The following is a 12,075-nucleotide window of genomic DNA, read 5'->3' on the forward strand; positions in this document are numbered from 1 at the left end:
TCTGCTGCATGGCTCTTCCTAAGGCCAGGAAAGGAATGGGTTTGAGGGGTTACACTCTGTCAGAAACCCAGGCTCCATTCCCACTGTGCCTGCATTTGGGGGGGTGTGGGGGGGGGGCGGTGCTGCAGGAAGCGTACAATGGATGGGCACTATGTTCTGTGTCCCAGAGTGATCCGTGGTGTGAACAGCCGGTGGGGGGGTGTCATCTGGCTTCGCATAGATGCTGCTCATTTCAGCTGCAGCTTATCAGACTGTGCAACTGTCCCGGCGGAGCTGACTGGGCCCCACCCCAAAGCCGTGGCACTCACTGCCTTAGCCTGGGATTCTCATATGATTCCATGGAGAAGGTGAAGTCACCTCAGTGATGAATTTTCCTTCCAGCTGGGCAACTAATACAATGCAATTTAGAAAAATAAGGGAATGTGACCTAAAATAATATTGCGATCTAAAATCAATAACAACTACACAATGCTCTTTCCAATCCCCAGGAACATTACAGGATCCCTCAGAGCAGGGATCCTTCCTAATGCTGCGACCCTTTAATACAGTTCCTCATGTTGTGGTGACCCCCAATTTCATTGTTACAAATTGAACATAATTAGAGCATAGTGATTAATCACAAAAACAATATGTAAATATATATGTGTTTTCCGATGGTCTTAGACGACCCCTAAAGGGGTCGCGACCCACAGGTTGAGAACCGCTGCCTCAGAGCATCCTGGAAACAGCTTTGGGGCATATCGGTCCATTCTTACTTTGAACACACATCATCTAATATGCCATGGTACTATTACACAGACAATACAATTTATCTGTTTCAAACTATTAGTTGTAGTATGTGCTGTGACATATCTCCTCAAATCATATCGGTTCGCAAAGCCAAAGGCCAAAACAGTGCTAGGTGACTGAATCCAGCTTTGCAGGACACTGGGTTCTAAGAAGGAAGCCGACATTTGGGGAAGTACAGTTCTCATGCATGGCCACAAGGTGGCAGAGTGCCTCTGTACACCACAAGCATATTCTCAACAGTCTGGAACCCAGACTGTTTGTTACAGAATCCAGGAGACAATTAACATAGGACAGTTAGAGAGCCTGTTGCTGAGGACTTCTCTGCTGAGGACTTATTTTCATATTCCCGTTTTATAGAGGCAGGCTCGCCAAGAGCCTTTCGGAGGCCGGAGTAACTTTCAGATACGAAGCTCACCGCTCAAGGATCGGCCTCCCATGCTCAGTGGGGTGTCAGTCCCTGTAATGAGATGGCCCTGCTCGCTAGCACAGCGTTACCACAGAAAGGAGGTCTAATTTGAAACCCCTTCTCTCTGACAGGCCTCTAAAGAGGAAGAAAGACAAGCTCAATGTCAAACGTTTCATCAAAGGCAGGCTCAACTGCCCCAGTAATAGGAGGGCAGCCTTTCCATCGCACGTAAGCCCACACTATCTCCAGACCACTTGTCTGGCTCCTGGCAGTGTGGGATAGCGCCCTGGGAAAATCCACAGACAGCAACCAGAAAATCGCCATGAACTCGTGCCAGAAAATAAACACCTTATTCGATATTCATTTGAGGCTACCAGAAAATTTATTCAAAGAAATGCAGAAAATCCTAATGAAAGGCATAAGGACAGACATAAATAAATGGAGATCTATTTTACCTATGACTGAGTGGCTAACCAGCTTATTTCCCTGGCAACCTTCACATAATTCTGTAAGCTGCAGTATGCTCTCTAGTTAAATCCCCTTTTCCTTAAAGTAGTTGAGTGAGTTCTATTGTCGGAGATAAAAACCCTGATTATTACAGAAGACAAGGAAGCAAATGCATTGCTAAATCACTCTGGCAGACAGGCTCCAAGATGATCTCCAATTGTCTCCACCTCCTAGAACTAATGTTCTTGTTTAAGCAGTAGGAGGAAGAGAGGAGAATAAGGAGAGAATGGCTAAGGAATGGCTAATGGATTTTAGAACGGGAGTATCTAACATTCTGTTTTAAGCTGTTTGTGTTCATCAAACATATACTTCTTCAATCGTCCCAAACTACTACTTGGTCTTCTACATATTTTTTATATATTTTTATTGATTTCAGAGAAAGATAGAAACATCAATGATGAGAGAGAATCATTGATCAGCTGCCTCCTGCACGCCCCGCACTGGGGATTGAGCCCACAACCCAGGCAGATAGCCTGACCATGAATCGTACCATGACCTCCTGGTTCATAAGTGAATGCTCAGCTCTTGAGTCATGCCAGCCAGGCGGTCTTCTACATATTCAAATGTCTTCCAAGTGAATGGATTGTATGTGTTTGGGTAAGTTACGAAAAATGGATTCAGTTCCTCATCGGGGTCAGTGCGATGTAGACATAAGAGCAATCATCACGGTAGAAGTGCAGAGATCAAGAGACACTTAGGAGCAGGAACAGAGAGTTGGAAGAGACTATGACAAATCAAGCTCCAGGAATTCTATTTCTATGATTTATATGAAAGAGGATGTGGGAGTATAGGACTTGAGCTGACTTCTGAGTTAAGCAAGAATAAGCTGATTCTAACCCCGTGGTTCTCCAACTTGGTGGCCTCAGAATCATAGGGATGGGTCACCCAAGCAGACTGCTCATTCCTGAGAGTTCCTCAGTAGGTCTGGTCCCAGCAATGTAACTTTGGTTAACATTATAATATTTCTTTTCTGAGCAAGGCAATTACCATTTCTGACTCTACTATCCCAACATTATCTAAAGTTTTGCCCTAACTGGCTTGGCTCAGTGGATAGAGCGTTGGCCTGTGGACTGAAAGGTCCCAGGTTCGATTCCGGTCAAGGGCATGTACCTTGGTGGCGGGCACATCCCCAGTAGGAGGTGTGCAGGAGGCAGCTGATCGATGTTTCTCTCTCATCGATGTTTCTAACTCTCTATCCCTCTCCCTTCCTCTCTGTAAAAAATCAATAAAATATATTAAAGTTTTAAAGAGGCATGTGGTACTCCAAAAAAAAACCTAGTGGAAGAAGTAGATGCTAAAAGTTTCATGGGGAGTCTGGCAGACAGACTCTAAGATGATCTCCAATGGTCTCTTCTCCTAGTACTAATGTTCTTATTTAATCCCTTCCTTTTGACTTGAGGTAGAATCTATAACTTGCTTCCAACCAATAGAATATGGCAAAGGGGATGAGACGTCACTTCCGTGGTTCTATCACATAAAATGTGTATGCCTGTCTTGCTAGGAGACTCGGTCTCTTGCTAGCATTGAGTAAGTAAGTGGCCATTGTGGGGAGGTTCCGTGTGAAGGACCTGAAGGTGGCCTCCAGCCAACAGCCAGCAAAAAAAAAAAAAAATGCAGTTCAGCCCATCAGGTTGCAAGGCTCTGAATCCTGCCGACACCATGTGAGTTTGGAAGTGGATTCTCCCCTAGTCAAGCCTCAGGCCTTCAGGTGAGAATCCAGCCCCGCAGACACCTTAATTACAGCCTTGCAGACTCCTGACTCCTGGGAGCCCTGCCCAGACTCCTGCCTTCCGGGGCTGTGAATGACAAATGTGTCTTGTTAAAAGCTTCTAGGTTTGTGGTAATTTGTTATGCAGCAATAGATAAGAAATGAATACAAAGAAGAATACATATAACTATAATTATGATTATAATTATCACCACTAAATCTAACAATTGATCTTATGCTAATGGATCATTTAGAAACCATATCATAATGCGCCTCTAAAAAGCCTGCGGACAGGATGGGACGGGCTGAGGGCTTGTCTTTTCCCCCCTCCCTGTGGAGAGGCAGGGGAGGTGGTTAAAGGCAGCCGAGCTGCTGGTGACTCCACAAACCTGAGACTGACAGAGCCAGTGTGTCTCAGTCAAAATTCAAAGGAATCGTGAATCATAAGGAAATCATCGGAGAGTTACAGCGTGAGCTAGGAAGAGAAATGGGGCCATCTAGCTGGGCAGTGGGTGGGCCTCCCAGGGCAAGACTGAGACAGACAAAGGCTACTCTCAGGACCTGGATGGCCAAGGTCAGAACCATCAGACACCAGGCAGATGAGGTCATTATGTACGGACCTATTAGAAGACTAGGCCTTTTTAAAAGCTCAATAGTGGGATAACCAGCAATTGCCTCAGGTTTATCAACATCATTAAAGATGTTGAATAAGACTTCAGAGCCAGGAGGGTATCAAACTCTGGGGAAGCCCCTGAAGCGACATCTACTCAGTGCTACAGCCATGTCAGTCGTGCCCAGGAGAGGCAAAATGCAATGCAGAGATTCCTAGAGCAAATCAGCAGAGCGGGTCCCCTGGATCTTCAATGGAAGAGGCAGTGTGGTAGCCCCGCTGAGAGCCCACCACTGACATCTCCCTGGGTTATTAAAAGCTGTGTGTGTGCACATGCCCCACAAGCTCACAGGCTCACTGTACCTCCAGCAACACACTTGTGCAAAACAGTGAGCAATGGGAAAGAACACATCATGACTAATACTTCTGTTGAAAACCCGAGTTCCGCACCTTTGGGCAATCTCACCTGGATTCTCTTCCCTAGAGTCTTATATTGCTGAACAGGACATTTGGCCCAATGTTATTTTATTTATTTTTTTATTATTTATTTTTTTTAATCCTCGCCCCAGCGTATTTTTGCCATTGATTTTTAGGGAGAGTGGAAGAGAGAGGGAAAGACAGAGAAAAACATCGATGTGAGAGAAACACATCGACTAGTTGCCTCCTGAACGAGCCCTGACCAGGCTTCGACCCCAGGAGGAGCCTGCAACCGAGGTACATGCCCTTGACCAGAATTGAACCCAGGACCCTTTGGTCCACAGGCCGATGCTCTATCCACTGAGCCAAACCAGCTAGGGCTGGTCCTAATTTTATATGTTTCACAGAGAAAAATGGAATCAATGACTGGGGACCCCATTTCTGAAAGTCAGATTGCTCTTATAACAGGAGGCACACACTGTGGGAAGGATCTCATAGGGGTGAGGAGACAAACATTGGTTTTATGTCTACTATGTGTACCACCTCACTCAGTTCTTGCATCTCAGAGTGGAATAAGACAACGCCTCCGGGAAGTGGAAGAATTTACCTAAGGTTATCCGGCCAGTGAGTGGCAGGGCCAGAGTTCAGAATCAGGTCCTCTGAAACCAAGCCTGTGCTTTCGTCCCCCATCCCACACGGAGTTCATCGATCGTTGGAAATTTCTATTGCGTTAAGTCAATTGAAAACCTAATATGGTTGGTAACAGATTATGTTTAAAGTGGTATGTAACTATACTAGTAGATCAGTCAGGGGAATTGTTACATAGGGGGGAAAAATTCTTTTTATGTCTCTTAACCTTTGCTCCATTAACCAAACCATAAAATGTGATTTATTGCTTTCCTAAAATTAGAACTCTCAAGAATATTGTAAAAATTAGAACTCTCAAGAAAACTGTACGCTGGCAATAAGAAAATCTATTGTAGAAGGATGGTATCTGTGCATAAATGTAAACTGCCAAAGTCGGATGTGCATAATCCCTTAATGGAAGATGATGCTGCACAGAAGAATTTTATTTGCAATATGTGCTTCAGATACTTCCTTAATTGATTAGGAAAAGCTGTCAGTGAGTTTTACTGTCATATTAACATACAGATAATCATTCCTAAATGGCACAATGGGCATCTTTTTTATCAATCCATTATGCTAAATAATAGTAGTTAATTACTAAATGATAGCCTAGTGCCCTAAAGGAACAAATGTCATCCAAATCTACCAGACCCAGGAGGAGGTGTATTCCTCCCAGGAGATCCGGCCCAATTCTATTACAAAACAGAGAGTCGGCTCACTCAATCAAAGATGCCATCCTGAGAAGAAGGCATATGGAATTCTGCTCAACGAGGGTGCCATTCGTCATCCTGACTGGCTTTCGCAATGTTTTATTAGGATGTCATTTCATGAGTAAATCAGTCCAGATTACTGTCTCCATATCACATTTAGGTTTTCTTCACAAATTGAATCCTTGGTTTAAAAAAAGGAGGAGGAGTTTGGAAAACAAAACAAGAACAAGCAGATTCTCAGGCCCTTTTTTCTACACCGTTTATAATTACCCAGGCTTAGTCAGCTTTGCAAACTGAAAACAAGTGTACCCCCCATGTATGTCAAATGAATGCGTTTCTCCGAATTCGGGTTGCTACTCTATTAACACACGAATAACAAAAAGAGAAAAAAAGAAAACAAAAAATGGAAAAGAGATGGTTACAGTAACATGATGTCTTGCATTTGCTTTCAGAATACCTCCTCCCAGAAGGAGCGAGCCCTGGCTGGGTAGTTCAGTTAGTTGGAGCATCATCCTGTACACCAAAAGGTTCGGTTCCCAGTCAGGGCACATACCTCTCTTTCGAGTTCAATCCTCGGTCAGGGTGTGTTTGGGAGGTAATCAAAAGATATTACTGTCTCACATCAACGTTTCTCCTCTTCTCTTCTCTCTCTCTCTCAAATCAACAAACATATCCTCAGATGAGGATTTTTTTTAAAAGTGGGAGAAAGATATTATAGATTGGCAACAATGCTCTTCATTGTCAGACCTGAGTCACCTGAGTACATGGGGGTTTCTTACATTAGTCTCTCTTCTTTTATATGTATATGAAATTTTCTGCAAGAAACAGTTTTGTTAATGTTATCATCTCAAACCAGAATTAGGAGTCTTCCAACATTATTTCTTTCAAAAAGTAAACTCAAGAGTATTCGGCCACAATGCCTAGAATTACAGATCCACAGCCAAGGGCTGTCTTTTTTTGTTTTTGTTTTTTCAAATTTACTTAAGAGTTGCAAGAATAATACAAAGAACTCCAAGATTCACCAAATGTTAAAATATGCCACTTTTTCTTTACCTCTTTCTTTCCTGCATAACACATATATGCATATAAATGTGCACATATATACATACATTTTTTTTCTAAATCATTTGAGATTTAGGTGCAGACATCATGTCTCCTTACCCTTGAATTCTTAGTTTCCCCTAAGAAGAAAGATATTCCCCTCCAAACTGCAACGAAAATATCACGTTTAGGGAATTTAACCTCGATATAAAACTATTATCCAATATCCAATCCATATTTTAAAATCATCAATTATGATAATATTGTTCTTTGTAGCACTTTCCCCCATTTTAGGATCTATTCAAAATCATGCATTGCATTTAGCTGTCTCTTTAGTCTCCTTCAATTTGGAACAATCCTTCCACCATCATTCATGACATTGACTTTTGTGCAATGTCCATCAATTTGGGTTTGTCTGATATTTCCTCCTAATTAGAACCAGGTTATACTGTACATTTTGGCACTGTGTCCTTCTCAGTGCTTCATATCAGGAAGCACAGGGTATCAGCTGGCCCCATTATTAGTGATGTTCACTTTGCTTGGTTAAGGTAGTGTACCCCAGGTTCTCCACTGTAATGTTACCATTGCCCCCTTTGCAATTAATGAGTAATCTGTGGGGAACTTCTCCAGGGATGTATACATTCTGATCATCTTCAAGTTTTCACACAATAGTTTAGCAACCATGGATGATTCTTACTTGAATCAATGGCTACTATGATTGGTTGCAAAGTAGTAATTTCCTAACTTTGCATTTTTAGGTGGCATCATTTGTGTGCTTTTTAATAACTATGATTGGAAACAATTTTACTTAAGAATCTGAGTCCATTTTCAATCAAAGTCAAGCAATTTTCTTTTAAATCCTATGAACATCTCAACTGACTGGCAGAGGTTCATAATCTTTACCTGCTTAGGGCCTACATTTGATTGTTCCCTCCCTTGCTCTCCCTTCTGTCCTCCAGCACTAAGCGCAGAGTGGAAATTGCTGATGGAGTAGGTGGGATGAGAAGAAAGGAAACTGCAGGTTGCTGACCAGTAAGTAGACAGGAGGGAATGACCACTGATGGAGGTTACCTGTGGGTTAGCAACAATCGACCAGGCAAAATGACGTCAGACCAACCAGTCAACCAGGAGCAACCAGATGGGGACCAGAAGTCTCCCTTATGACACCAACCAGTCATCAACAACAGCCGCCAAAACCCACACCCCCAAGATTTCTGGGCCATAATATAGTAACATATTTCCCACAGTGCCCAAACTTGCCTGGCTGTTCCTGAGAAATTATTCTTATCAACAGACTACAGTGAGTTCAACAGTAAAGACTCATAAGGTGACGTATTAATAATGCAACAAATGACATAAATGGAAGAAAAAGAGAAAAATACTCCACTATGATCTGGAAACACACAATTATCTGGAACACTTGTCACGGAGGAAGTCATGAAGCATTGTTTAAATACCTAAGTATCACCACTTTCTATAATAAACCACTGCTCAGGCAAACAGGATTTTTTTCCTATTAGTCTCTTATCTTTTTTTCTAGTATAATTCCGCCCAACTTTTTCAAGCTCTTATAAGCCCGAGTTATCCAAATAAAAATATGACTAGCTCAGGGGGAATTTAATTTGAGAATTTCAAAGTTCCATTTCCCGAAAGCGAAGTTGAAGCACTCCGATTCCCCATCCTCCGCTGGAATCTGCCCTCAGGCTGCATGCTGTTCGACACAAGGACATTTTCTTTCCATTGGCTACATTCTTTTCTGTGAATATTATAAGTTCCCAGGCAAATATATTTCAGATATCTTTGTATTTATATACATTTACATACCACATTCATAAAGAAAGCCCTTCTGGATTCCTTCCAGAAATGACTGGAGTAGAGGGTTCAGATTTTGCCTGGTTTTAGAACTAATTTTTCCCTCAAGGGAAATTTTCTTGGGGAGAATAATGGAGAAAGCCATGAGCTACAGCCCAAGGCAATACTGTGCCCAGGTTTGATGTAGCCTTAATGAGGCCGTGTACTCCCAGGCGGTGACAGGACAGGACTGCCAAAGAAGTGATGGTCTCTCCGTGATTCTGCCTGCCTCTCACCTGTCATTCCCTTGCCTACAAAGGTCAGGAGGAGGACAGGGGCGCGGTGGCTTCATTAGCGCCTGGAACTTTGTGAGAAGTGAAAATTCTCAGGCTATAACCCAGACTTACTGAATTGGAGACTTGGGGAGAGGCCTGGCAATCTGTTTTTAACAAACCCTTCAGGTGATTATAATACACATTAGAGTCTGAGACTACATTAAAAAAAAAAGTGTATATATATATTCCCCAAAAAATTTATACTCACACTGAATAATTGGTATTTCTCTCTCTCTCTCACTATCTCTCTCTCTCTCTCTCTCAAATTAATAATTTAAAAAAATTTAAGAGTAAATAAATAAATAAATAAACACTAAAACCAGCATGCCCTGACCACTATGGCTCAGTTGGAATATCGTCCCGTGCACCAAAGGGTTACAGGTTCAATTCCCAGTCAGGGCACATGCCCAGGTTTCAGTTCAATCCATGTCCAGGTGTGTGTGGGAGGCAACTAATCCATGTTTCTTTCTCACACCGATGTTTCTTTCTCTCCCTCTCCCTTCCTCTCTCTCTAAAAATCAGTGGAAACATATCCTTGATGAGTATTAAAAAAAAAAAAAAAAAAAAAAAAACTAAAGCCAGCATATTTTTTAAGCTCTACTGTGCAGCCAGGCTGAGAACCAGAGCTAGCTAAAGAATTCTATGTGGGGGAGGAGTCCTGGGCTACAGTTTCAGGGTCACCTTTATGCTGAGGACTGTGGGACTTTAAGGTGCAGACATGGTCAAGATTTGTGGAGACTTTTTCAAGACACTGGCTGCGATTATGTCCCTTCTCTCCATGTCCATGGTAGGGACATCCTACTTCTGAAAAAGAACAAAAATGAACTAATGATCTCTTACACTCTGGAAACCTTTCAGAGTTCCAGCTCCATCCCAGCTGAGAATGAACGTAATTAAGATTGAGCCTAAAAATCAGCATAAGAGCTGAGTTGGTTGAATATCATCATCATTTTTTCCATAAACAAACAAAACCAATGGGATAAAGTTTGATTCTTTAGTAGAGTTGAATCTACCATGTAAGGAAGTGGAAGAAACAATTATCTAAATAAATTGGTACAGAGCATGGACAATATTTCTAGGAAACTAAATGTACTATCTTTACTCAAAATATAAGAAAATGAAAGATAGAATGCTGTTCCACTGCATTAAGTCTATACACTTCAAGTCCCTTTGCCTTTATTTTTCTTAAGAAATACAGTAATGGACCAAATCTAATTATCTTCCTCTTTGTTGAGTCTGACTTTGTTAATAAAAGCTTAAATCCATTATTTCTTTTCTTAGAAAAAAAAAAATAAGCCAGACTACACTTTTTATAAATGGGCAGAGAAAAGGGGATCCCTAGTTCAGTTTAGTTGATTTTATTATAAACACAATCTACATTTATTTAATTTAAAAAGGAGGAGAAGCCCAGCCAGCATGGCTCAGTGGTTGAGTGTCAACCTATGAACCAGGAGGTCACAGTTCGATTCTTGGTCAGGGCATATGCCCAGGTTGTGGGCTCAAGCCCCAATGGGGGGCATGCAGGAGACAGCCGATCAATGATTCTCTCTCATCATTGATGTTTTGATCTCTCTCTCCCTCTCCCTTCCTCTCTGAAATCAATAAAAATATATTTAAAAAATAAAAACAAAAAAGATGCGAACGTTTGGTATCTCCACACATATAAAATGTTGGCAAAGAGAGAGGGGGAAGGCCAGCTGTGTGCTCATCACTGTACAAGAGACAGGCTAGCTTTGTCCTGACTTCAGAGGTAAAGAGCCTGAGGACACCTTCCATGGTCCCACTTCTAGTGAATTTCAGAGGTTTGAAATACAGGTTTGTTTGGCTACAAAAACCCATGCTCTCTGTACTACACCAAAGCTGTGTTCTTGGCTGGGATAGTAAATGGTTTAAAATAAAAACAATAAATTATTGTAGAAATGTTGACCCCCATCTTTGTCCCTTCTCACCTCTCAAAAATGCCCACCAAAGGGTGTCTCTAACCAGTACACCATTCATTCACTCATGAGTCTCTAATATGTGCCAGGTGTGTACTATGGGCTCTGACCACAGCTCCTTATCTACATGGTGGGTATGCAGCAGGTGGGATGGTGGTTTTACTCTGATCTCCCTTTAAGGCTCCACTATGGACACAAACAACAGGGGGTGAGGGTAAGGGCAGGATTGGGGGGATGGGGAGCAATTAGGGGATATGGACACATATGTAATACCTTAATCAATAAAGAAATAATAATAATAATAATAATAATAATAATAATATCTAGTTTCCCATACATCTAAATAAACTGGCTTTCATAGACGTGACTCCATTTCCAAAAAGCACTGAGCCAATAAAAGCAGTGGTGCCAAGATGCCCAAAGCAGGCCAGCCCAGCGCCTTCCAACATTTCCATTCAGTAGTTTGAACCTGAAAGTCAACACGCTAATCACATTCACTGCCCACAGTGACCAGACGTGGTCTCTGGCCGACCCACAGCTGCGCTAGTAGCATGGCCGGAGTGGGGCCACCGGGCAGCCAGCAGTCCAGATACCTTATCCCCAAAGGCAAGTCCACAAATCCAACCCAGAACTCCAGGCGGACCTTGAACTCGCAGCACCAAGGGCTAGTGGTGCCTGGGTGGCAGGGATCCCCAAAGCCTGGCCCTGGGCCTGAGGGCACTGCCCCCAAACGACAGCATGGGCAGCCCCCTCTGCCTCTCTGCCCCTCTGCCCCACCGCATCGCAGCGTCCCCTCCACCTCCGTGCGGCGCACGCCCTTCTGCCACATCCCTCCCGAGTGGGCTGCCAGGACCACCTGCGCCTCTGAAGTCCTGCCTGGTAGCGAAGGGTGATGGGCAGAGGACCAAGGGCCCGTCCAGGGGCGAGGGGAACCCCAGACGCTGGTCTGCGAGCCTGGCATCAGGACAGGTGTCCAAAGAGGAGAACTTCCCACCCCAGGGCCCCGCGGCCTCCCACCCGGGGCCTCCGCGGCCCAGCGCACTTACTGTCAGTCGCCATGGTCCGGCTGGGGGCTGCGGGGCGGCCGCGGCGGCTGGGGACCCTGCGCTGAGCCCCGCCAGGCGCACGCTCCTCGGCAGGACCCGCGCGCGGTGTGACTCGCCAGCTCACAGAGATTTCCCGCGGTGGGGCTCCCGC

The 12,075-nt window shown here is 43.6% G+C and overlaps 1 protein-coding gene across 1 annotated transcript in view; it reads right to left on the reverse strand.

Annotated features, from left to right (window-relative positions):
- The window catches only part of SYT16 (synaptotagmin 16), a 204,650-nt gene extending 192,671 nt beyond the window's left edge, over nt 1–11,979 (reverse strand). Inside the window, exon 1 of the mRNA XM_014462005.2 lies at nt 11,925–11,979. Coding sequence (XP_014317491.1) covers nt 11,925–11,937 — 13 coding nt within the window. The 5' untranslated portion in view covers nt 11,938–11,979. The remainder of the gene's footprint in view (nt 1–11,924) is intronic.
- Nucleotides 11,980–12,075: the final 96 nt, after the last annotated feature.

Source organism: Myotis lucifugus, unplaced genomic scaffold (assembly GCF_000147115.1).
Source record: "Myotis lucifugus unplaced genomic scaffold, Myoluc2.0 scaffold_166, whole genome shotgun sequence".
Lineage (NCBI taxonomy): Eukaryota > Metazoa > Chordata > Mammalia > Chiroptera > Vespertilionidae > Myotis > Myotis lucifugus.